Source organism: Cnephaeus nilssonii, assembly GCF_951640355.1.
Source record: "Cnephaeus nilssonii genome assembly, chromosome: 19".
Taxonomy (NCBI): domain Eukaryota; kingdom Metazoa; phylum Chordata; class Mammalia; order Chiroptera; family Vespertilionidae; genus Cnephaeus; species Cnephaeus nilssonii.
In genome coordinates, this window is record NC_137090.1 from 31,822,260 (window position 1) to 31,849,936 (window position 27,677).

Genomic DNA, 27,677 nt, shown 5'->3' on the forward strand with positions numbered 1-27,677 from the left:
ATGAGAGAGATACATCGATCAGCTGCCTCTTGCACACCCCCTGCTGGGGATGTGCCCGCAACCAAGGTACATGCCCCTGACCGGAATCGAACCTGGGACCCTTGAGTACGCAGGCCAACGCTCTATCCACTGAGCAAAACCGGTTTCGGCTAAAAAGATGGCATTTTCAAAAATCCATGTCTACTAGTATTACTAGTATAGCCATGTTTCATCCTTCTTTGTGTTGTTTCTGAAGACAGAGAGTACGTCAGGAGATTACCCTCCCTTGACCACAGAGGAAACTAAGACATAAAGGAACCAAAATCCTATTAATGATGGCTGGGCCATTTAAAGAAATTGACTTCCGGGACAGTGTACAGGTCTAGGAGTTTTAACACATGCAGACGTAACCACTACCACAACAGGATACAGAACAGCACCTTCTCCCCAAAAAGCTCCCTCATGCTACCCTTTATAGTCACACCCACCCCCACTCCTAACCTCTGGTAACCACAGAGCTGTGTCTTTTTGAGACTGCCATGTAAATGGAATCATAACATATGCAACTTTGGTTACGTAGTTACATACATGTACCATATGCGTCTTTCCTTCAACATCATGCCTTTGAGATTTGCCCAAGTTGTCCATGTATTGGTAGTTCTTTTGATTGCTGAGTAGTATTCCATGTATTCCATGTTTGGGGCTTTTGAAGAGAATTATCAAGCATCCTTGGCCTTATTTGTGAAGGTTGTCTCAAAATGATTGGTTCAAAGCAACAAATGGTGTACAGTGTGCCCCCTTATCTGTGGGGGACATGTCCCAAGATCCCAGTGGATGCTGGAACTGCAGCTAGCACAGAACCCCATATATACTAGGGTTTTTCCTATACATACATACCTGTAATAAAGTTTGGTTTATAAATCTGCACAGTGAGAGACCGACAATGATAATAAAATAGAACAATTATAACAATATACTGTAATAAGTTACGTGAATGTGGTCTCTCTCTCAAAATTCTTATTGTGCCTCACTCGCCCTTCTTGTGATGAGATGATACAGTGCCTTGAGCTTCTGCTCTTTGGCTTGAACTACAGCCACCTGTCCTACTGTTAACGAGGTTACTCCCTCACATAGAGATGGTCAGGTTTCTTCCTGTCAGTGAACAAAGGTGTTGGTTTTGTTTGCCCTGGATGCTCATGTTAAGCCCCACCCCCTAGAGGAGCAAGATGAACAGAGGGACAGGTTCATTTCGGGAAGTGGGAAAGAAGTTTTGGTTGCAGCTCTTGGTAACCTTTGCTTTTGGGGGGAATCCTGGAGGAAGGGTGTGGGAGGCACCTGTGCAGCTCATCATGCAGTGACAGCAAGAGTTCTCACCTCCAAATCAGCTCCTGAGTGTAGCGATAAGAAGAGGATCCCCCACACACAACCAGTATTTTGCCAAGAAATAATCATCACCTCCCCACCTCCCTCATTATTAGAAAGCAATAAAAACTCCAACAAAAGAGAGACATCAGTTTGCCTGCTGTTATCACTCTTTCTTCTTCTTTTTTGTTTTGTTAATCCTCACCCACAGATATTTTTCCATTGATTTTTAGAGAGAGTGGGAGAGGGAGAGACAGACAAACATCGATGTGAGAGAGACACATCAATTGGTTGCCTCCCGCATGTGCCCCAACTAGGGCCTGCTACCAAGGTATGTGCCCTTGACCTGAACCAACCCATGACCAACGCTCTATCTACCCAGTCAAACAGATCCTAGCACGGGTCCAGGTCTGCAGGATGGTCCTGGTGAGATTCTTTGGAATCCTGCCAACTACGCCAAGTAATGTTAACATAAAAAAACTTTCAAACCTGTAAAGAATTTTTGTGAGTTTATTTGAGCCAAACTATCAACAATGGCCAGGAAGCAGAATCTCAACATATTGGGATAATGCTCTGGAGAATAGTGGTTTCCACCTTGTTTTATTCCAGGCGTCCTCAAACTACGGCCCGCAGGCCACATGAGGGTGTTTTTGCCATTTTGTTTTTTTACTTCAAAATAAGATATGTGCAGTGTGCAAAGGAATTTGTTCATAGTTTTTTTTTTAAACTATAGTCCGACCCTCCAACGGTCTGAGGGACAGTGAACTGGCCCCCTGTTTAAAAAGTTTGAGGACCCCTGTTTTATTCATTATAATCAAAGGAAAAGACTTAAGTGGGTTACATGAAATCCATTGGTGATAGATTAGGGAGGTGGGAGAAAGCAAAGTGGGCAAACCTAGGGATTAGATAAAAAGTAAAATGATAGATACATGCTTCTTTTCATAGGTAGGTACAGGATAGTTAACATTCAACAATTAACAAGGTAACAATGACAATGAAGGGATTTGTGGTCTCCTGTCCTGGAGCCCTGACCCATTGGTTATGCCCTGAAGGGTCCAGAAAAAGGGAAGTTACAAATTACCCTGACATTCCAATGATATGTTATCATAGATGTAAAATACAACAGACAGGCTTAGTTAAGGTAAAGATTGACCTTTGTCAGGGAAGATACCGGCCTAGGACATGAATCCCCATTATAATTGCTTTTAGTTAAAGGGTTTTTTCTTTTTTTCTTTCTTTCTTTCTTTCTTTTTTTGTTTTTTTTTGTTTTGTTGTTGTTGTTGTTAATCCCTACCTGAGGATATTTTTCCATTAGTTTTTTAGGGAGAGTGGAAGAAAGACAGAGAAACATCAATGTGAGAGTAACACATTGAATGGTTTCCTCCTACACACACCCGACCAGGGCCCAGGCTGGGGAGAAGCCTGGTACGTGTCCTTGGTATGTGTCCTTGACCAGAATCGAACCTGGGACCCTGTGGTCCATAGGCTGATGCTCTATCCGCTGAGCCAAACTGGCAAGGGCAGTTAAAGTTTTAATTTCACACCATCCTTTGTGGTTACTTTAGCCAGAGGGATGAGCTACCATGTGTTTATGTCCTGGCAATTACATGGCTTAAAGTGACTGAGCTACATCTATGTGCATTTGACTGATCAGCAGACAATGAAGTAAATACATCAAACTGTGAAAACTTGGTGTCTTCTTGCCACTTGTTGTTCCCTACTGTGTGCTAACTTTCATACTAGGTGTTATAGACAAAAAAGGGGCCACATGCTAATCTGACAAGCTCAGAGAAGGCCTGAATGGTGGTCTTACGCACTCAAAGACCTAAAGTAACCACTGCTTGCCTTTCTGAGATAGTGGCAAAGGAGGGAAGGGACAGTCAAGACAGAGGGCAGGTTCACAGAAGCCTAAACACGTGGGAACTACTGGAGGTGCTTGGCATTCCTTCTTGTTTCATGCAGGCTGTATTTCACCACCAGGACTCCAGGACTCCGTAAACTCCAAGACGGCAAAGACCCATGAAGGCAAAGACCAGGGCATCTGCTTCTCCGGGCGGGAAGCGCAGGTGTTTGGCAGACTGCTGGGCGCAGTGCAACTGTGAAGGCTCAGGGGCCTGGGGGAAGAGGGACAGTGGCGACAAGCAGGGACAGGACAAGTCCACAAGCAAACGGACCAACGGAGCCCTGCGGGAGGAGAGGAGGGAGCGGGGAGGGCGGCTTCCTCAGAGGGTCATCTACTGGCACCACCATGTACCATGTCCTGTGTTAGGCTCTGTGACATCATCTTCTTTAATTCTCACAAGAGAGGAAACCAAGCTCAAAGTCAACGCCCTTGAAAAGCCGCTGAGCTGGGATTCAAATCCAGATCTGTCTGGTTCTGACACCCCTGCCCTGTCCTCCAAACAGGCCGCCATCTGAGGGGACGCCCACTCGAGTCTCAAAGAACGACATCCAGGATAAATGAATCACTTTCAGAGCAAAGTGAAAAAATACATTCTCCCCAAATCTCACATCATAACCGCCTGGAAAAGCAAACATAAAGGTCACCGGGGACACAAACAGCCTGAGAAGAGCCATTTGAGCAAATGTCAGCTGCTCCCACCCCTGGTGTCCTGCTCTCTCCACCAGCAGGACAGTGCAGAGTCAGAACTGCTGCTGCTGGTTCCTTCCAGGAGGCCTCTCATCTTCAGGGTCTTCAGGCAGCTTCACTCTTTGAGTCTCAGTTTTGCTTTTTATACTGAAAGACAGAGAGGTCATTAGAAGTGGGTGAGGAAAGCCAATGCGAGAGGGAGGACCAGGGAAATGCCGAGCCTGTGGTCAGCTAGGCCTCAGCCCCCGCGGGGACTTCTTGAAGTGGTGGGACCCAGGCTGTTGAATGTAGTTGGTGCCTGGGTCCCCCCTTTCTTCTTTAGTGGAAAAGGTAGTTGATGGGTTGGGAGGAAGGATAAGAAAGACACTGGGGAACTAGAATGAAACACAGTGGCATGTCCATCGTTCTCTTTAAGATGAGTCTTGTTTGGAGGGAGGAAAAATCTCAGGTAGAGGCGGAACCTCAAAAGCCATCTAGTCCAATCACTGAGTTTAAAAAAATGAATCCTGGGCCCAATAACTGGATATTCTGATTTAGACGGACAGAGAACTAGGGCATGTTTTAGCTTTCTAGGTTTTCTAACACCAAAGTGTAAGGACCAGCAAGCCAGTCTATGTTACTGACTCTCTTTCGCCACCAAAACAGACACTTGAATGTTTCCTCAATAACCCTGCCTCAGTGGGAATACCTGCAGAGACAGAGAGCTCACTACCCACCCCAAGACAGCTCTCTTCTCTTCGCAACACTCTGGTCAGCTTTGTCATATTGCCTCCAGTAAGACTGCTCTCTTCCTTCTTCCTGCTGCCCCATCTCACTCTCCCACTTATGTTTCTCTCTCTCTCTCTCTCTCTCTCTCTCTCTCTCTCTCTCTCTCTCTCCCTCCCTCCCTCCCTCCCTCCCTCCCTCCCTCCCTCCCTCCCTCCCTCTCTCCCTCTCCCTCCCTCTCTTCCTCCCCCTCTCTAAAAATCAAAGGGAAAAATCCTCGGGTGAGAATTAACAAAAAAATAAATTTGTCTTTAGGGATTGAGGGTGTCCCCCTGTCCCCTCAAACACAACAAACTCACAAATACAATCAGAAGGACATCTGCCATCACCTTTTGGCTTCTAGAGGTGGGGAGCAGCTACACTGTTCTCAATGTGGAGCGGAAGCGACCCCTGCTGGTCATCGAGATTACAGCTCACAGGTATAGGTAGGAGCCACGCACTTACTTTGTTCATGATCCAGTCAGCATCTTCAATGGCTCTTTTAATAATCTGCTGGATTCTCTCAGGATTGTCTTCATCTGAATGAACCCGGAAACTCTGAAAGTTTAAGCATAAAAAAAGGTGATTGCAAAATTGACAGGACCAGCAGCTTCAGAGCACCAGTCACAGGCCAGGCACACTGTGGGCACTTTATACTCAGCATCTCTCTTACCCTCCATAGTTATGATTCCATATAGAGATGAGGAAACCTGCTGCTAAGCAATGGTGTCAGCATTGGAATTCTGGTCTATTCAACTGCATAGCACATATTCTTGCCAGCAGGGCAGTTGTGAAATGGAAGACTGGTCCCTAAGTTACCACCCAAATCAAGCTGGACTCAAAGGTTATCAGGTGGGGGGAAAAGGTGATGGAGGGCCTAAGGGAAATTCCCATCACTGCTTCGTTTGCTCCTCCCAGGAAGCTGCTTTCACTAGGGGGAGATCTCTGCATGGCTTCCCAACCGGGGAGAACAGGGCTTCTCCGGCCCATGCTGCAAAGCCAAGCAGAGAGGGAAGGGGCCGTGGGGAGGGTGGTGTGGAAACCCAGCCAAGCCCAGTGCAGAGCCCAGGCTGCTGTTTGCTTCCGACCAGATGGTCACCCTTGAGGAGCACCGTGAGATTCAGGTTCATTCAGGACCCTCGGGCACTGGTACCTCCTCTGCCCTGTAACTCTCAACCCCACACACCCTCCTTGTCAAGTGCTCACCTCTGGGAAGTCCTCCCTCAGACAACTAACTGTTCCCGTCTCCATGTTTCCACACCCTCTGCTGCTTCCTCTATCATTTCCAGTTTCCACATTATATTTGCATTCATTTTAGTTTTTAACTTTTTATTTGGAAATCATTTCTAACCTATAGAAAAGCTGCAAGAATAATACAAAAGAATTGCCTTCAGAATCACCAGGCATTAACATTTTGCCACATTTGCTTTACTATTCTCTCTTCATGTGTTTGCATTAAACTTTTGGAAGCACTTAAAAGTTGCAGACAAGCCCTTAACCCCGTACACATGGGTGTGTATTTCCTAAGAATAAGGGCATTCTCTTAATAACAACAGTAATCAAATTCAGAAAATTTAATATTGACACAGTACTAGTTTGTCTATCTAATTCACAGCCCAAATTCCAACTTCATGAATTTCCCCCAACAATGTCCTTTATAAGAATTGTTTCTCTGGTCCAGGATCCCGTCTGGAATCATGCATTACATTTAGCATCCACACCTGTTTATTCCCCTTTAAACCAGATCAGCTCTGGTGCCTTCCTCTGTATTTCACAACGTTGATGTGTTTGACAAGAACAGGCCGGTTATGTGGTGGACGGCCCCTCCGTGTGGGCTTTCCTGATGTTTTCTCATGGTTAAAGTCAGGCGTGCTTTGTCGACAGAGACATCTGTCACGATGAGGATGTGTCCCACACTATTTTAATTATCCATGTGGCTGCCTATTTCAAGGCTTGGCACAGAGCTGGTGGGCTGGATGGCACATCCATCCTCTGTTTCCTCAACAAAAACCAGAGAGAAGAGCTGGGCTGCCCAGCACGGATATCCAGTGGCTCTTACTAAACTGCACCCCCACCGCCTGATAGACCATCCCTGCCCCTGACCCTCGGATAGGCCTTCTATTAGAGGAATCTCCCCCACCCCCAGCACAGGCCCAGCATACCCTGCTCCCACCTGCCTGACAGCGTGTCTGTAATGCTCCTGGATGCCCTTGGTGGGCAGCTGTCGGCAGCAGCGCAGCAGGTATCGGTAGAGCTGCAGGGGCGTGTGGACCAGCTCTGCCCCCGGGAGCGGGGCCATCTGCAAGGCTGTCTGTTCCTGGAAAACACAGAGCATCACGTCTAAGGCATCAAGCCAATACCCAGCCCTGGCCCTCAGGTTCCAGCGCCCTGTGAGGGAGGCTTGATAACAGCACAGAGGCCGGGTCGCCCTTGTGCCACACCCCTCAGAACCCAGACCCGGAGCTCCGGCTGTGCATGCAGTCTTGCAGGAGTCTCAGCCCAGAGCAGGCCACAAGGAACGAAAGTGAGATGTTCAGCCTCATCTTCTTTCTGAGCACCAACTTCAGGTGGTGGGTAAGCAGGTGTCGCTGACAGGCGGAGTAGGAGAGACAAGCAGGAAAATCGCGCATTGCAATTGCTGAGAAATCATCTCCTCAAGCAACAGAGGGCAGGATGAAAGGTTTGAGCGTCGCTACTCAAAGGGTAGTCAGAAGCATCAACATCACCTGAGAGCTTGTTAGAAATGCAGAGTCTCAGGCCCCACCCCAGACCTACTAGACAGAACCTGCATTGTAACAAGATGTCCAGGAGATTCACATGCAGTTAAAGTTTGAGAAACACGATTCCAGAGGACGCTGCGTAAAGAAGCAGCTACATAAAACGTTGTCATGATGCACGTGATTTCACTTTACTGTGTGTTAGAAATAGGAATAATAATGAGCTCTTGCCCTGGCAGGGTGGCTCACTTGGTTGGAGTGTTGTCCCATACACCAAAAGGTGGCAGGTTCAATTCCCGGTCAGGGCACATAACTAGATTGCGGGTTCAATCCCCAGTCGGGGCACATATGGGAAGCAACTGATCAATGTTTCTCTGTTCCTCTCTCTCTCTTTCTCTCTCTCTCTCTCATCAATAAACATATCCTCAGGTGAGGATTAATAAATAAATAAAATAATAATGAGCTCTTATTCTGTCCTATTCGATTTACATGTGATTAATGCACGCATTTTTTAAAAATCAAGAAAGAAAGAAAGAAAGAAAGAAAGAAAGAAAGAAAGAAAGAAAGAGAGAAAGAAAGAATCAGCACAGAGAGAGCTGATAAGGATAGAGCTGGGATTTGAACCCAGACAGGCTCCAGAGCCCACCTCTTCTTTTTATTAATCCTTTAAAGCTTTATTGATATGTAATTAACATACAATCAACATACTTAAAGTGCACACTTTGATAAGTTTTGACATATGTACTAGTATACACCTAAGAAACCATCGTCAAAAGCAAAAGAGTGAACATCTCCATCACCCACACAAATTTCCTGGAGCCTCTTTATAATCCCGCCCTCCTGTCCTCGCCACGCCCCCATCCCAAAGCAACCTCTGCTTTCTGTCACTACAGATTAGTTTGCATTTTCCTGAGTTTTACATAAAAGGAATCATACGTCATGTACTCCTTTGTGTCTGCAGAACCCATATTTTTAAGCTCTGTATAATCATGTCTCTTTCCAAAGAACCTGTAACTCTAATCTGGCCTCTTATTTTTTGAAGCAGGAAACTCAACTAAGAACACAGATTACACCTCCCCGCCCCCCCTCCACCCCCCCAATGATAGAATCTAGAACATAAGGATTTGTTAAGCTTCCATTAAGGACCTCCCAGCCCATAACAGTACCCTCCTCTATGCTCACTGCCCTATAGGCTCCTGCCTGGACCTCTGCCACAGCATCTTGCCTGTGTTCCTGCCTCGCCCGTCATGTCCCAGTCTCCTCCACACTCAGCCACAGGACCTTCACCCAGATCCCCCAAAACCACAACTAAGTCACCTCGTGGTGCCTTTGCACAGGCAGCTGCCTGAGCGTGGAGCTCCCTTCCCCTCTCCATGTGAGGAACTCATGTTTATCCTGCCAGGCCCAGCTCAATGACACTTCTTCTGGGAAGTCCTTCCTGACTGTCCCTCCGGCGGGGCGGCGGGCGGGGGGGGGGGGGGGGGGGTTGGGGGGGCAGTACCCTGTTTATGGAGCTGGCACAGTGCTTCCCACATTGCCAGGATTCATGCGCTGCCAGGCCTGGGCAGCCTGGCCCAGGCCCCAGTGCTTCGTGCCCTGTTTACTGAACTGGACTGAATGGAATCTGTTATCTCCTCCGTCCAGATTTCCCCTGTGACAGAGAAGCTCACTATGCTCCAAATGAAGGAGCTAAAAGACCAAGATTAAGCGACTGGCCTTGGTTTTAAATCTATCAGAGGTCCTGAAACTGAGAAAAGAAACTCATTAAGTGGCTGGTTTCAGAGGCTCCTTCATTCCATTTCCAGCATATCTTCCTGGCAACAATAAAGGTCTATCTCCACAGCGAAGTTTCCCATTTGCTCGTGGTGCTCGGGGCTCTCGCTCTGACTCTGGGGTAGGTAGGTGGTTGTCTGCCCCCACCACCCGTCTGGTAGCAGCCCCAGATGTGCGGCTGGCTGGTGATCCCGAGAGGCCAGGTCTCAGCCCACAAGGTCTGGGTGGAGCTCCACTCCAAGTCTGACCAATCAGAGACCTGCATCCACGTGGTGGCAGGGACTGGTTCACAGCTGGGCACATGAAGGAAGGTGAGTGAATCTCAACACGTCTACAGGAGTGACTAGGCCTGATGGTGAGAGGACTCATCCTCTCTCAGGGAAGCCATCTTGCCTCCTCTTAAAGCCAGAGGCTGAAGCCACAAAAGGCAGAGCTAGGTAAAACGAAGTCTGAAGAATTCATTTGAGCCCTAAAACCATTCACCTGAAGGCAGTCCCACCCCTAGACTCTGCAATCATCCAAGACAATTAATCCCCTTTGCCAAAGCAGCTTGGGTTTGTTTTGTCACTTGCAGTCAAAAGCGTTGAAACGGATCAAAAAATCTTCATCTCCCAGATTCTACTTCCATGATGAGCTGTGATCATTCCAGCTCTGAGGAAGAGTGCAAACAAGGCGGGGTTGCCCAAGGTCCTTGTGCCCCAAATATCAACCTACCAGTCTCACTAGCCGCACTTCGGTCCAACACACTGAGGGGAACCCCACACAATGGGGGCAAAGACCTTCAAGTACCACCGGAGAGGACATACCCCTGGAGCCCCCAAGCTGATGGGCAGAGTCCATTGGCAGGCTTCCCCGAACTATATAAAGTGCTAATCAAATATTGTAAAATGCTAGTGGTGTAACAGATGGTTACCAGCTGCAGTCTTCAAAATTAACATTTGGAAAGAGCACAACTTAAGTTTCATTACTTAAAAACCCAAGCAATACTTAGAAACCAACCCAGCAAGTATGGGCGAGAGACTATTTTCAGCTCAATTATAATTCTTAGTCCTTCTCAGTAATAACTGGCAGAGAAGGCATGTGTGGGTCCACTCAGAAGAGTTAAACTAAAAATGTCTCAAGTTAATTTAAAGTGTGGGTTTGCTATGATTTAAGGGGCAATGAACCTCGCAGCATCATTGCTAAAACTGTAGTCAAACCCTGTGGCCCTGGGAATGCTCGCTTGGCACATCCTACTCCTTGGACTTGACCCCTCCACCTGGGCTCCCTGCCTCTGTGAAAACATCACCATCTTCCTAGGCAACCAAACCAAAACCATCACAGAGCTCGACAACTCCTTCTCCCTCCACTCCTATGTCACTGGTCTCTAAGTCCTATCAAATTCTACACCTTAATGCCCCTCAAATCTGTCCCCTCCTATTTCCATTGTAAGAGCCTTGGTTAAGGCTCCTATCTTAGCTCACAGAGACAACTCCAAGAGTTCCCAGCAGGTCTCCCTATCTTCCAAGCTATTCTTCACTCAACAGCCAGAGTGAATCTTTCCAAATGTAACCCTCAGCATTTCGAGTTCCTGCCTAAAACCCCTAATACCCTCCTTTACCCCCTATCACTCCTGACAACTTTCCCCAAAATGTGGGACATAAAATTATTTTAAGCAGTATATGGACCAACATCTTTTTATTGTAATGATTTTATGTTTATTTTCATGTGTAATGAGAAATCCCACAATTTCATAAGTATTCTGGCGAAGTGAGACTGCGAGAGCTTTGTGGAGTTCCTTGATTCAGTTAGTTCTGCATACATCAAGGAGAAGAATATATATCTTTTTTTTCTTTTAAATCAAACAAAAGATCAGGTGAAGTTTATTTAGCTCTTTCCCAACTCAGAAATGAGTTCTGGTTAGTCATCCCGTAGCCTTTCATGAATTAGAAAGTTATAAAAACACCTCAGGGAGTGTGGCTTGCCTCACAGTAGGCTCCCAGTAAAAGGTGTTAACTGAATGAACAGAAAAACAGTCCAAGGTAGGCAGTCTTTCAAAACCAGAATATCAAAGAGCTGAAAGCCACCTTCTCCCATCCAAGTGTGAAAGAAATCTCTCCTCCATATCCTTGGCAGCCCGAGCTGTCAGAAATTCCTTTTGGTTCCCGGCTAAAATCTGCTCTGAAAAGTTCCACATACTAGTCTGACCTCTGCCTTTTGGGGCTAAAGTCTCTGGTGACCTACCCCCAAGTCCAGTCTTTCATTATTCAAAGTCAATTGCCCCAGCCATTCAGTAGTTCCTTTTCCAAGATAACCATCCTGCTCTAATCTCCCAGTGCTTCTCCAACCCACTCTGGACACACACACACACCCTCGTTATTGATCCCACCCTCAAAACCACAGATTGCTTGTGTTCTGACCGGCTCTGTGGGCACTGGTACCTGCTACATGGGTGAACCTTGAAAACATGACTCAGATGGCAACGTCACCTTTCTACTTGGGAGTTCAAGGAATGCAACTTAGCATTCTCTGTTTTAGCTTACCTGGCCCTGGCATTCAGCTAGAAGGTTACCTTTATTTCCATGAACTATTCTTTTGTGCTTTCCATGAACTATTATTAAGTCTCTTTCCCCCATCTTTACTAGTTCAGTCCAGAGTCCCTGGGGTGTGCCACCATCTCTGGGGTGCCTGATCCTGTCTGTTATCCAATTCAACTCAATTCAGCACAACAATAGCACAATCGCATTCCCGGTACAAAGCGAGAGAGGGATGAAAGCCAGCAAGCTGTGTCAGTCACCCATACACGGCCATTCAGAGCAGCTAATATGTGTGTGGCTCTGGACTCAGCCCTGGGACCAAAGATGAAAGGCCTGACATTTCATCTTTGATAAACAAAACATGGTACCTTCATACAATGGATTATTTTATAATTTAAAAGAAATGAACTACGGATACATGCTACAACATGGGTGAACCTTGAAACCATTACTCTAAGGGCAAGAAGCTAATACCAAATACTGTATGATTCCATTTATGCGAAATGTGCAGAATAGGCAAATCTACAGAGACACAAAGTAGCTCAGTGCTTGCTAGGGCTGGAGGGAAGGGGCGGTTGGGGTGATGAGAGCTAAAAGAGGAGTTGCTTTGGGAGTAATGAAAATGTTCTAAAATTGACTATGGTGATGGATGATGCTCCAATCTGTGAATGCACTAAAGGACATTCAATTGTGCAGTTTAAATGGGTGAGCTGTATGCAATGTAAAAGCAAACAAAAGATTCGTCTTAAGGGCTAAGGGGTCTCAGCCACAGAGTGGTTTGATCCGTCCTTGAGAAGCAGAAATCAAAATGCGAAGGTCCCTCCAGGTAAGCTCGCTCCCGGGGTGCGCCAGGCAGGGGGGCCGTGGAGGGGCCACATCCACTTGTAAAAACGGGCAAACGGAGGCTGACCACGGAGGTGTGCGCGCCAGACAATGAACCTTTCCCTAGTGGGCCCGCGGCCAGGCTTCGCGGAGGCGTCCGGAGACCCCCGGGCTCCCTGCGGGGCCCCCGCCCCTCTCCGAGTCCTGGGCCTTCCCCGCGGCTCCGAGTCGCGCCGGCGAGGCCTGCTGCGGGCCCGGGCGTGCGGGGCCTCCGGCCCTCCCGAGGCACGACAACGGGCAGGGAGGGGAACGGGGCGGCGCGAGTCGCTGCAAGGTCTTCCCAGGCCACACAAAGCCGAGGGCACCCGAGGCCTCACATCCCCAGCCCGCCCTCCACCCCCCAGCGGCTCCAGGCCCTTCGCGCCCGCCCGGCCCCCTCCCTCCGCCTACGCCGCGCGCTCACCCGCCTCCACTGGGAAACGTCAACCCCGGCCAGGGCGGACGCGGGGCCACGAGTGCGCCTGCGTCTCCGGCTCTGAGCAGCCCCGCCCCCGCCTGGCCACTGCGTGCCGAGCGCCCTCTGTCGGCCGCGCGCGGAACTTGGGGTCTGTTTGTAAGGGAAACCCAACCTGCCATATCTACTGGGTGCCCCTTCCCCAATCCGCCCCACTCAGTTGAAAAAGAAAGCCGTTCCACTAACATCCTTCTTACGTCAAACATCCACACCTCCTTCTGGCTGTTGCTACCTCGGATCTAAGCCCTGAAGGCCGGCCCTCCCCCATATTCCTGAACATGGGTTGCTGCTAAAACATCAGGGGCGTTCAAGATCTGTGAAAAGGCTTGCTAGAGAACTTTCCTAAACCACTCGGGTTGATGACAGGAATTATATTTGGATGGGAAATTGCGTTTTGAGTCATTCCATCAAATTACAGTCCCATAACACCTGTCAAAAGAATAAATATGACAGTAATAGGCATGCTTCCTTTCAGACCCATCTATAATTATAATTGAGGAAAAGAATACAGAATTTAAACTCAGAGCTACTGCCAGTATCATTCTTTTGAAAATGAAATAATGCTGTTTTATTAAATAGGCTCTCCCTGCTCTCTACTGTTTAAAGCTAAAGTGCTTCTCTGAATTGATTTAAATACAAGTTTTATATCCTGAAAGAAAAAAAGATGAGTCTTTATCTTCAGACAAACCCCCTGTTCAATGCTGCTGCTGATCTTCTCTCAGCTGATGTCTAAAAGGGAGTTGGGTTGTTAGTGGATAATATTGCTTCTGTTCACGTCTCTCTTCTCTAGGGCTTTTTAAACCTATTTGTAATGAAAAGGCTGATTTCCTCACACAGACAGACTCCATGTGTAGCTGATTTAACAGGACAACTTTTTTTTCTCTTTCTTTCTTCTTTTTTTCAAGGAAACATTGCTCCCTGGTGGCACCTGGGAATCTATTTTTCTCCTTTTAGGATAAAGAGAAGTTGGAAGGGGGAGGGGAGAGATATTTCTCAACAGTGGTGGTTTTCAGGTTTCTCTCTTTTGTTTTCCCCTAACTCCCTGTAGAGTTTTCTCTCCCTTTTTTGTTTTACCTCTTCACCTGACATACTAGCCTTCCTCCAAATCAGGTGGGGGTTCCAGCCCTGATAATTGCCTCAACCATTCCATTTATTTTGAATATATAGACTTGAACCAAATATATCTGAAAGACATGATTGAACCTTCTTAAAGAAGCCCTCTTATTTATACATGCATATTCAGGGGCACATCATTAGTGCAGATTCAATCAATAAATCATTAAGCTTTTAAAGCCCTTACTAGGAGCAATCTGCAGTATCACCATCATTTCCTGTTTTCAGCATTAGGATCACTTAATATTTTGAAAAAAAATTCACAGTTTGTCTTTGGCTCCATCTCCCTTTTGCTCCTTGATTGCTATGTTCCTGCATCAGAAACATTGTTCCAAGACAGCCATTGTCAACCTTTTTCATTTCACGGTACACAAACTAATTACTAAAATTCTGCGGCACACCAAAAATGCATTATATTTTTTGCCAGCCTGACAAAAATTAGTTATAATTTTTATTGAATGTATTGGGGTGACATTGGTTTGCAAAAGCATACAAGTTTCAATTGTACAACTCAATAAAACACCTGCACACTGCATTGTGCATCCATTGCCCCAAGCAAAGTCTCTTTCCATCCCCATTTTCTCCCCCTTTGCCCACCTCCACCTCACCCCTAACCCCGTTTCCCTCTGGCTATCACTACACTGTTGTCTGTGACCAAAATCAGCTGATGAACAAAATAGCAACAGAGGCATGGATACATGGAACAGACTGACAGCTGTCAAAGGGGAGGAGCACTGGGGGACTGAATGGAAGAAGGTGAAGGGATTAATAAAAAAAAAATAGGTATAATTTTGAATTAATCATACCTGATGGCAATTATTGTGCTGGCTGTTGTCAATTTTTAATTTGACAGTCTAAAGGAAAAGAGGTCAGTGCCCCTGACTAAATAGGTATTACATGTTTTAAAAAGTCCTGTGGCACACTGGTTGAAAATCGCTGTTCTAATACCCAGATCTCATAAAATATTCAAGATGCAAGCTGTTCCCTTTAACCTCAAAAAGACTCCACTTTCAGAATCTACTTGTGCCTCTCTGTCTAAACACACAAGATTTTACCTTTCTCAAAAATTCCTCGTAAACATCCAAACACCAAGAAAAAAAAAAATAACCCAAAGTAAGATGGGCTTGAACAACAATTTCCGATTTTTTCCAAGTCATAAGGAAACCTAGAGTTTTTGAATAATCTGATTATAATACTTTGAACTTGACATCAAACTTCCATTCTCACGCTTCAGTGGTAAAACTAAAGAATTCTTACCAGTCTACACATTCACTAAAAAGACACCTGGCCCATGATCGGATGAAAACCCAACCATTCTTACTAGTTTTTTTTCCTCTACACTGAAATTTTAGCAGACAAACACCCTCATGTCAGACAATGCAGGATATTTACCAATAAATGGAATTGAAAGACTTTTTACCTGAGATATTTGTCACACAAATTGGCTGTCCAGGGGACATGTTCTCATGGGAGAGTTTATCGACTTTTATAAGAAACACATCACCACATTCTCCTGATTTCTGACATTATGCCATTTAACCTGACACCTGCAGGTTTGTAACCAATATTTGTAGGAAACAATACAAGTCCTGATGCTTCTTCCAGTTTAAACCTGTTTTTAGATTTCAAAGAGAAATGATACATTTGCATCCTCGGATTAAATCAGGTTATTGTCTCAAAGGTTGACCATGTAAATAATTCAAATTAATTCATCGCTGTACAATAGGTTTAATAAGCATAATAAACACTTTGAAGAAAACACTCAGGACCCTCGGCCTGCCCTTGCTCTCACTCCCATTATCTCAGATTTCCCTGTGAACGGAATGAGTGGTACCACGTTGTTCTCTTCTATTCAAAATATGCAAAGTTGCTATTTACCAGTTTGCAATTTGCATGTCTCAAATCCTGCCAGAACACAGGGTGAGGGGCTTGGGGGTGTTTGGTGAAAGTGCCAAAAGGGGACACCAGAGTGGAAATGGAAAACCCAATGAACAGATCTACACCCCCAGGGGCCTGCAAAGCATAACCCTCACCAACTACTGAAGATTCATTTTTAAGAAAATGAAAATACTGGGTGTACAAGGTTGTGTGAAATCTTAGATATCTAGTTTCTTGTTTCTTTAATTGCTGGTTGAATAAGGGGATGAGGAAGGATTTCAAAATTTTTATATAAAGGAATACAAAAGGGAAAAGGGTACAATTGTGACTATTTACAACATATTCTTTTCCTTTTTAATATATTTTTGCTAATTTCAGAGAGGAAGGGGGAAGGAAAGAGAGATAGAAACATCAATGATGAGAGAGAACCATTGATTGGCTGCCTCCTGCACGCCCCCAACTAGAGATCGAGCCAGCAACCCAATCCGGGCATGTGCCCTCGAACCGGGACCCTTCACTCTGCAGGCCGAGGCTCTAACCACTGAGCAAAACCAGCTAGGACTACAACATATTCTTGGAGAGTAATTTATGGCCTGGGTTTTAGACTCCCTAGACCTCTTTCTTGTATTGCTTTCTGAAGCTCCATAAATCTAAACTTGCTAACTGGTAAATATCATATTATATTTCTTGGTGTGTTCTGTAGTAATATATTTACACTGGCCACACGTGAGATCACATTGATGATCAGATGTGTGAATATGAGTCTCCAGTTTTCATCTCTTGGAAATATGCTCAATGTCTCATGATTTCAGATTATGAATAACATGCACACATATACACACAATTTTTTGTATAAATCACCTTTGAAATTGAATTTTTCCCATGAAAAAGTTTAAGTGAATGCAGGATGGTGACATTAACAAAGGAGTGAATGTGCTTGGCAACATTTTTATTTTCTGCATTTCGATAGCATTTAACTAAAGATCCACTTTAAAAATCACCTTGTTCACAAAGTGTGATTCTGTTTCCTCTGATTACATCTGCAGTCTTAAAGCCAAAGGTGAAGAATTAATGTCACAGTTAATAGAAATGGAGACTGTACGAAATAATGAACTTTATTAAATAGGATTATTTGGAGGAAGAGAGAGACAGAGAGGTACAGAGGGAAGGAAGTGGGGAAGGGAGGAAAGAGAGAAGGGGGAGTGGAGAATGAGAAAAAGTAGAAGGAAGTTAGCTTTTTGGTGCTCCCCACAGAGAAAGGCCTGATGAAGTTAAGGGAAGCAGCCCAGAACAAAAGGGCATCATTTCCTAAGGGAAACCATTATTCATTTTGGCCAGAAAAATGAGGTGTCTGGTCAATCAAATATGTAGTTAGTAGTCATGAATTGTTAGTAGTACATTTACATATAATATATATATATATATATATATATATATATATATATATATATATATATATGGCCTGATGCACAAAATTCGTGCAAGGGGCTCAGCCTCGCAGCCCGGCTTTCTCCAGAAGGTCAGGTCGTTGGATGGTAGTCTGGAAGGTAGTCCAGACAGTCATTCTGCTGTTTGGTCTAATTAGCATATTAGCTCTTTATTATATAGGATGGATATATATGTAGTCTTCCACTGGAGCCTCATGAGAGCAGTTCAACCTTGCATTTCATCAAACATTCGCTGAGACTCCTCCAAGTGCAAAGCTCCATGCAAAGCCCTGAGCTGTAGCAGAGGCCCCTGAACTCCCTTTCTCCCACCTACTCCCACTCTCCTGCCCTTCTCCACTGATGCTGTCGCTGTCCCTCTTGAGCCCCCTCCTGGCTTCTCAGTGTTCTCTGAATAGATACCGTCAGCTCCTTATCACATCCTACAAGACCCTGCAGGGTCTGGTCTCAGGCTTCACTGCATGTCCCAGGCCCCTGCTGCAGCCAAAATGTCCTTTCAGACCCTCAAATGCCCCATGTTCCTTCCACCTGCCCGTCCTCTTGATTCCACCTCTCAGGTCTCTTCCTCAACATGCCTGATGCCCCGCCTCCCACTCAACAGTGGGGCAGATAGCTCCTCCTCCCAAATGGTAGCCTGTCTCTTTCTCCATCATTTATTTGGTAGGCGATGCTAGAAAATGCCCAGGAAGGGAATAGAGACAGGGAAAGGAAGGCAGCCCATAAAGAGAATCTTACCCAACAAGTCCCCACCAATGGGCAACTGAGCCTCCTCCTGAGGGAAACCAATGCGGAACACACACCTGCTAGCCCACCCGAGGGTCATGAGAGCTGCGGTATTTACTGGCTGAATGATGCCCTCTGGATGCGAACCCCCTAGTACTGCTCCTGGCCTTCCATGCTCTCAGGTAGAGATGCAGATGCTGGCAGTTGTAAGTCCGCCAGATTTACACAGCAGGAGGCTCAAGGCACTATGGGGGCGGACCTGCTAGTTTCATATACATGTACATTTACATATAATACATACATTTGTGTGTGTGTGTGTGTGTGTGTGTGTGTGTGTGTGTGTTGTCTTCCACTAGAGCCCCCAGAGAGCAGGGACTGAGTAGCCATGTCTCTCCCAGTGCCTGTGCCTCACTTCCTCTGGTCCACCATTAAAATCACTCTCCCCCTTCACGTTGTAACTTACATAATTATCTAGCCACTATGCTGTACGCCTGAAACTAATAGATAATAATATTGAATGTCAACTAAAATTGAAAAAATTTTAAATTAATAATTCATTCTAAAAGTCACTCCCCCCTTACCAATACCCTCAACTCTCTGGTTCCTCTCACCCTGTCTCACACACTCTGAGTGAACCTACCACCCTCGTTCTCCAACCTGCTTCCAAGCAGATTAATGTTGAGACAGTGACACAACACAGCTGATGGGTTTTACCTTAAATGTATTATTCAAGCTCAAAGGCATTCTTGATGCTGCCTGGGAAGAAAATGACTGTTTCTGTTAGAACTCCCAGGGCTCACCTCCACCCTCACTCTAAGCTGTGACCTCATTAAATAGACACCCCAGTCAAGACCTTCCTCCTCTTTTCAGCCCTTCTCCTCCTTCCTTCCTGTTACACGGAGGAAAGTCTCCTAACACCTTTGAAAAGCCAAATCCTCCGCGGGTTGTCTGGCTTCCATCCCCTCTGCCTTCCTAAATCTTTGCTGCTGTCATTAGCCCCTCTCTCCTGCTTCCTTCATCTCTTCTCCTGTTCATTCTAAGCAACATATCAAATAGGTGTTGAGGCCTTGCTACTCAAAATGTGGCTCATAGACCAATAGCAGCGGCCTCGCTTGGGCGCTTGTTAGAAATGCAGAATCTCCCACCCCAGACCTGCAGGCTCCGAATCTACATTAAACAAGATGCCCACGTGATTTCCGGGCACATTCTAGTTTGAGAATGCACGTTGTCTCTGCTCTATTTCTCCACTCTCCCCTACAGCCGCACTTTTATTCACTCATTCAGCAAATGTTTATAGAACACCTACCAGGTACCAAGCAGTCTTTTAGGTTCTGGGGATACAGGGGGGAAAAAACAACAACAACAAATATGATCATTGTTGTGTGTGTGTGGTGACCTAGTGGCAGAGAACCACAAAGAAAGATGGCATGATCAGGTCATAAATAAGTGCTTTGCAGAGAAATCAGATACAGTCATGTGGTAGTCACCAGATGGCTACTTTAGGTCACTCCAAAAAGGTGACATTTACACTGAGACCTAAATGACAAGAAGTCATCATCGGAGTTGTCTACACAGGCTGCCTCACTTTCTCACTCATTCACCCGTTCACCTTCCCGGGATGCAGTTGGTTCCCATCTTAGCAGCACTGAACCTGCTCGAACAAGTTTTCCAATGGCTTCCCCATGGCCATAAGCAACTGCTCTGTCTCCATCCTTAGCTTCCTCTACTCAGCACCCTTGGGTCAGCTGACCACACCCTCCTTCTTGAAAGTTGTTAAATTAATTTAATCCCCTAATTAACCTTTTCCTTGCCATGTATTGTTCAATGTCAGCTCTTACTAGAAAAAACAAATTAAAGACGTTTCTGGGTAAGGGAAGAAACGGCAGAGAGATGAAGGGGAAGGCGATCAATGAGATTAGTTTTCTTCAAGCATACACATGTAATTCCAAATCAGAAAAAAAAATACATTTTTATTTTATGATCTTTAAAAAACCTTTGTTATGTCAGGTGTGGCTGGAAATGAGGTAGATAACTGCTTTGATCACCAGCTCACAAAGGAAAAAGCTGATTCATCATTCCTTCCAGACCTGCCTCCCTGAGCCCCGTCTTAGCTCTCAGGGACTCTGGGTGCGAAGGAGAGCGGGCAGGGACTGTGAGGCTTCCCACGGGGCCACCAGCCTAAACTCGGTGCCAGTCCTAAAGGAAAGTTGGCACAGTGAGGGAAATAGGGGGTGGGAAGGAGGAAAATCATTTGCTGGAAACTACAGAAGCTCACCTAGAAGATGGATGAAAGTTGTTATTAGCCTGCTGATATATAGAAGACTAAATTCAGCCCAGGGAAGGTGGTTTAGGAATGCCAATGTATAGTCTACCAAAGCATGGGTTCATAGACATAGAGGTATACAGTCTGTATACCACATTTACCACACATGGATTGTCCAAACTCTTAGCCTAGCTATTTCTTTTCTTTGTTTAAAATATATTTTTATTGATTTCAGAGAGGAAGGGAGAGGAAGAGAGAGATAGAAACATCAATGATGAGAGAGAATCATTGATCGGCTGCCTCCTGCATGCCCCCTACTGGGGATTGAGCCCACAACCCAGGCATGTGCCCTTGACCGGAATTGAACCCGGGATCCTTCAGTCCACAGCCTACGCTCTATCCACTGAGCCAAACCAGTTAGGGCACTATTTCTTTTTAATTACCAAATACTGTTAAGCCAGTCAGGGGTCCACTGTCCCCATGTTGCCCGAGTGCTGCATGCTGAAGCTTGGTTTTGGGCCACAGCAGTGATGGAGCCCCAAGTGCACGCGTGTACCATCATAGTCACCTGATGCCCTGACTTGGAGGCTCTCTGCCCCCTGGATTCAAGCTCCTCAGCACGTGGCTCGTTGTAGCCATGGGGATATGACCAAAGGCAAAGAAAACTCAGAGGTTTGGAGATGGTTACAACGTCATGCCCCTGCATACCCCAAGAGCAGAGGACACTAATGAAATTAAAGAAAATCTTTTGTGATGTGAGAAAATTATACAAAATTCATATTTCAGTGTCCATAAGTAAAATTTCATTGGAACATAGTGATGGTCGTTCATTTACTTATTGTCTGTGGCTGCTTAAGTGCTACAATAGCAGAATTGAGTAGTTGTGACAGAGACCACGTGTCCTGCGAAGCCTAAAACATTGACTCTCTGGCCTACAGAAAGCGGTGTGGATGTTTCAGCCTGGACTCTGAGTTCTGTGAGATGGAGCCCAACCGACCTTCACAGCATCCCCTGTAGTGTCTTCCTTCACACTCCTCCCATGGCCACGGTTAACATTTTGTTTCTCATTTAAATTGCATGCTGTCCCACCTCTGTGTTTTCTTCCAGCTGTTTCCTTCATCTGGAAACCACACCCAATACCTTCAATTTGCTTTTATGCCAATTTGCCCCCACCTTTGAGCAGGCCTTCCTGAATCTCTCAGCTATAATTTCTTTCTCCACCCTCTTTTTTTGGCCATAATTCTTTCTGTACTGTCTCATGATACACTAGTTTCCTACTTTGCATTATAATTATTTCCCCACCAGACAGACTATACACTCCTTGAAGAATGCACTGGCTCATTACAAAATTAGCATTCTGAGAACCCTTATTTGCATCACACATAAGATCTCTTGTCTTCAGCAAAAAGGAGTATACTTATGACACATATAATTGGCACTTATCACACAAATCAATGATAATGGGAACAAGGGCAAGACAGTTAATTAAAACCTACAGCAAATCCCTCTAAAATTCACGTTTGCCTCCCCTCCCGCTTTACCAATGTAATATGCACGGGCTTGTATTAAATTCCCTTTCTGCACACATTGTAGACATGTAACTGCATTGAACACCGAGCAGTTAGTGGAAGCGGAAAAAATCAGAAGTGAACAACCCACCAACTGAAATCATCAGGCCTTCAGTAATGGGAAGCTTCCCAGGATTCTTTGCAGTGAGGTTATGAGCCTTTGAACTTTCCACCCGCATGTCTCCATAAAGAGTTGAATTTGTGTCCATGCCATTTGGAACTTAGACACGGAACCATAATATTGTTTGTTTGTTTGTTAATCCTCACCCAAGGATATTTTTCCATTGATTTTGAGGGAGAGTGGAAGAGAGAGGGAAAGACAGAGAGAAACATTGATGTGAGAGAAACACATAGATTGGTTGCCTCCTGCATGATCCCTGACCAGGGCCCCAGTCTGGGGAGGAGCCTGCAACCAAGATACATGCCCTTGACTGGAATCGAACCCAGGATCCTTTGGTCTCTACACTCTCTCCACTGAGCCAAACCGGCAATGGCAGAACAATAATCTTTTAATTAAAAGAATAAGTGGATTTAATGTAAAATTAAAATAAAACAATCAAGTTCCCTGCACATATGTTTGATTAGGCAGGCCAAATATTCTATCACAAACATTAATTCAACAAGAAATGATAAGGAAGTAAAATAAACATGAAAAGTAGCCCTGCTTGCCAAAGCAACATATGCGTCTGGGATGATTCTCTGCACCCATGACTAGTGTAAACAAATATTGTGTTAAACCTCTCCTCTTAATAGCCTCATTTCTCACATGCTCTACAGAGGAAAAAATGTGATGCTAATTTAAGACGACTTATCCTGCTAAGCACATAAATAAAAAAGTAGTTCAGAATCCTGAACATGACAGAACTCCCCTTTCCTGGCTAAATAAGTACTTTTAATTGTCAGACTGTGTATTTCGGGCTGGAGAGAAGAAGGTAGTAAGATGCAACAGAGGCGATGTGGGGCATGTACAATTGCTTTATCGTTAAGTGATGCAGAAATGTGATGTTAGGCATGGAAAAAAGGCAACTATCTATACATCTGGGAAGGAATTTGCAGTGAACAGGGCAAATGCTAGAGGGTCGGATCATGATTATAAAATGTCATTTAGGAGGATATTTACATTGTTAATTAAGCAATGAAGCTGATAACTGCTACTCTGTAAATTGTGCTAATTACCCCAGTGCCTTGAAAGGTTTTCTAATCAGCCAGATCAATAGGCTCCTGCTTTATGCTAATAATGCAGTGCCATACTCCTCCTGAAGTGCTTTGCTTACAGAAGTCTGAACCCCGTACAGCTCTGCCCACTGTCCTGTGCTGGAGGCAGCCGGCATTCATCTGTCTGCCCACATCACCGTGGTGAGGCTGATGCCCGCTCACCCCCTAGGCCCATAGCGAGGAAACGACAATCCCACCATGCACTGCGTCTCCATCAATTGTTCCAGGAGAGAGGCCTGAGCCTTTGTGCTCTGTGAGATTTTTATATAGCTGCAGCCCTGTTTTTCTCCCACAATTAGAAAGATCACATGGTCCTGAGGGATCAGGGTTACGAAGGAAGACCTAGATTCAAGTTTCCCCTCTGCCGCTGACTTTGACCTTGAAGCCTTGCCATTGACCTGGAAGCAGGACATGCCAATTGTTTGGATGAGTATGTGTGTAGTCCAAGTAAGAGAGTCAGTTCAGTTCAACTACTGGGTGGACATTTGGGGATTTTTGTTTGGTTTGTTTCTCACTGAATTAAGTGATTGTTAGTATGAACAGACTGGTCTTTTGAGCCAGAACTAAACGGCTATGTCTCCCAACACATCGTCAGCATCTCCAGAGCCCCAGCATGACAATAAGGGATCTGAAATCTATACCAATAAAAGGGTAATATGCTTATTAGACTGGATCGACCGGCCATCTTCCGGTCGTCCGACTTCCTTCTGGACAAAGCCATGGTTGTGGGGGCCGAGGCAGAGGCAGTTAGGGGTGATCAGGCCAGCAGGGTAGGGCAGTTGGGGGCGAAATCAGGCTGGCAGGGGAGGGCTGTTGGGGGCGAGATCAGGCTGGCAGAGGAAGGCAGTTGGGGGTGAGATCAGGCCGGCAGGGGAGGGCAGTTAGGGGCGATCAAGCAGGCAGGCAGAGGGGTTTGGGGCAAGCAGGCAAGCAGGCAGAGGCAGTTAGGGGCGATCAGGCAGGCAGGCAGGTGAGCGGTTAGGAGCCAGTGGTCCCAGATTGCGAGAGGGATGTCGGATTGGAGAGGGTGAAGGCTGGGCTGAGGGAATCCCCCCCACCATGCATGAATTTTGTGCACCGGGCCACTAGTATGTAACAAAAGGCAAAGACAGTCTAATGTAGAGTGCTCTCATGTGTTCGTTCACCTGGCTCTTGGTCATCTACAAGGGATGGGAGAGTATGCATGAAGGAGACCCAGAAATAATTTTTTTACCTTGTTGCAACCTGTAGTTTCTAACTCCTTCCCCATCAAACCTCAAAAAAATCAAAAGTGGCCTAGTTTAAAGATTAACTTATTTGCTTCCCCTCTCATTCCTTGGTAGGTGGTATCCTAATGAATAGTCAAAACCCCAGTTGGAGGGTAATGGGGTAAAAAAGAAAATTAGCAAAAGGCTTGGGTAACTCGTGGATTGATAAATCAGTCCCCAAAGAATTGGAAGTTGAATACACATGAACTATACCCAGCGGTAAGGAAGGGCTTGGAGAAGGAGAGTCAAGGTGAGAGAGACGCAGGCGCACAATTAAGGTTGGAAACAGCTGGGATCCATTTCTTCACTTGAGAAACAGAACTCCTTCTGTGTACCTCTGCATGGGGCTCCCAAGCTTTCATCGCTAGCTCCCCAGTCCCCGTGGGCAAAGCCTCTGAGTTCAAGGCCAACTCCTGTGCTGGGCTTTGGGATGGGGCCAATTTGTTGAGTTGTTTCAGTGCTTTGATGTGTAAACTAATCATCTGTCATTGTGCTCTAATTAAGCCTAAATGGTGCAATGGATTTGCTGTCATAGAGGCCAGGGCCATTCCTGGGTTGGGGGAGGGAGGAGAAGCTTCTCTCCGCTGAAAACAGCACTGCCCTGGAACAGACATGAATATGAAAGGAGCTGGAAATCCTGCCGGTCCAGAGACTGGAGAAAATGTGACAAACCAGGAACCAAGGCCTGTCTGTGCGTCTGATTTCCTAGGTGATGTCGCCCTCAGCATGAGTGTCTAGACATAACAAGCGCAGGTCAACTGGGTAACTACAAGGTGACCTTACTGTTTGTCATGGTAACAGATCTCTCGGGGCCAGATGACCTGGCATCATCAAAATGAAACCCAGTTTCATAAGGTGAATGAGCAATTTCCAACTCTATACCCAAACCAGATGACCAAAAAGTACAGGAAGGTCCATTTTTAGGACTCTAGAAAAATGTTGATCCTTCTGATTATTTTGCCCCCAAATATTTGCATTCTGACTCAAATGAAATGTTTCTAAAATTAGGGAGGGGAGAGTGGATCTTCCTTATGAAGAAGAGCCAGAGGAAAGGGGGAGAGGATGGTAGTGGTGCAGTTGACTTTGTGACATGTATTTTGGGAGTAGCGTCAACCTGGTCCCAGATCTGACTCTTCTCCCGCGCCAGTATATCACCAGAGGGCAGGGAAGGAGATATTTAGGTCCCTCACTGCTCCAGCATTTTGTGAGACCTCAACATGGGCAATGCTGATTGATTTGTGCTGTTGGCTCAATGTAATTGACAAATCCAACTCCATAGAGACAAGGTAATGGAATAATGAAAAAGCTTTTCTCTTCTCCCATGTATTCATTCAGCACTATTGACTGAGCATCTAAGTATAAGGCATGCTACAAGATCAAGGCTGTGCAAGATACAACCTCTGCCATGAAAAGACCTCATGCCCTCAGAGGACAGGTAAAATGACCACACATGATTTGACAATTGCAAATAATTCAGTAGTAAATGTACCTTGGAAAGGCGGGGGTGGGGGGAGGGGGCGGGGGGGGGGGGAAGATCAAGCATATCATATGTAATTGTCTGGACATCTACAATAAGGCAGTTTAGGGGAAGAACAAAGGTGGCAGACACTGCCACTGATCCCGGCCCTCCTCACACCCCCATATCTGCTCTCTCATTCTCTGGTAATAGAAATTTTAGCCTTAGATGGTTGCCCAAACAAAAACTGCCTTTACCAGCCTCCCTTTCCATGCAGCTAGGTCCTGAAAATGGGATGAGAATGGATGTGATGTGTGCTACTTCCCTGTTGCACCTTAAAACAAAAACAAAAACACCCAGCCTGTCTGCCCTTTCCTTTATGCCCCTTCCTGCTGGTTAGGACACAGTTGTGGGGAGCCACCTTCAACCATGCAAGTGCAGGTGACATACGAGGGACGGCAGAGCTACTATCTAGCAGGATGCTGAGTGCCCCACACCACGAAGGCACCATATCTGTTTGGACTGCTTCTGCTCTGACTCTGACATGGAAGCAATACACTACCTTGTTTTAATCACCGGTATAGTGACTCTTGTTGTTACAGGTGTATCCCAACCAATACAGATTGGTACAGACCAAGTAACAGAGAGGTGCAAAGGAGAGGAAATCATCATGAAAAATGTCAACTATTAAAAAATGTTTTTTGGGTGTTTTTTGTTTTTTTTTTATCAAGCACCTATTATGTGTCAGGAACTGTTTTATCTCTGGAGATTGAAAATTAAATGGAGCACAATCCCCGGCCTCAAGAAAGAAACCCATAAAACAATCAATTAAGATGGAAATAGCAGTAATAGCAATAATCACAGGACGTCATGAATGAATGGGACATGAACACCTATTTCAGCCTAAAGGGGTCAGGCATTGAACCTGGGCCTGGCAGGTTGGATTTTAGTGGTGAAGATGGAAGGTGGAAAAGAGTGGAGGAGAACTTGTTAGCAGAAGCTCTTGCCTCCTTGCCTGGCTTGGGTTAGTCCCACTACCTGGAATTGCTGTCTGGGAGGTTCTCCTCTCTCTCCAGGTACTACACATTTTTGTAAGCATGGTTTAAAGACCCACCTTCTCTGGAATACTCTGCTGAGCCTCCCTCACTCTGATTCTGAAGAAATATCTCCAATGACATTGGCGTCTAACCAGCAGCAACACAAGACCACATGTCAAATATGTTTGTATGATTGACTTCTCTCCCCATTTAGGTTAAACTCTCTCAGGGCTGGAATGATGTTTTCCGAAGTTCTGAGTATCCCACGCAGCACATAGCACAGAGCCTAAAATTGGGAGCCCAGAGCAGTGGTCGGCAAACTCATTAGTCAACAGAGCCAAATATCAACAGTACAAAGATTGAAATTTCTTTGGAGAGCCAATTTTTTTAAACTTAAACTTCTTCTAACGCCACTTCTTCAAAACAGACTCGCCCAGGCCGTGGTATTTTGTGGAAGAGCCACACTCAAGGGGCCAAAGAGCCACATGTGGCTCGCGAGCCGCAGTTTGCCGACCACTGGCCCAGAGCAATGTAAAAAGAACTTGCACTTTGCACTAAGGCTAACAGAGGTTCAACTCCCGACTGACTGTGTGGGACCTTAAGTAAGCTTCTTGTCCCTCTGAGCCTCACTTTTCTCATCTATGAAAATAGGAGTAACAGAACCCATCTGGAAGAATTCTTGTAGCTGTTGAATAAGATAATGTTTGTAAAAGCA

General features: G+C 45.7%; 1 protein-coding gene across 1 annotated transcript; it reads right to left on the reverse strand.

The window, feature by feature from the left end:
* Positions 1-1,855: 1,855 nt before the first annotated feature.
* LYRM9 (LYR motif containing 9) lies at positions 1,856-13,004 on the reverse strand. Its single transcript, XM_079797771.1, has 4 exons — positions 12,967-13,004; positions 6,849-6,992; positions 5,141-5,233; positions 1,856-4,078 (listed from the first exon to the last, which is right to left on the reverse strand). Exons 2-4 carry the CDS (start codon positions 6,972-6,974, stop codon positions 4,061-4,063), a joined length of 237 nt encoding a protein of 78 aa, XP_079653897.1. The 5' UTR covers positions 6,975-6,992; positions 12,967-13,004; the 3' UTR covers positions 1,856-4,060.
* Between the last annotated feature and the right edge of the window lie 14,673 nt (positions 13,005-27,677).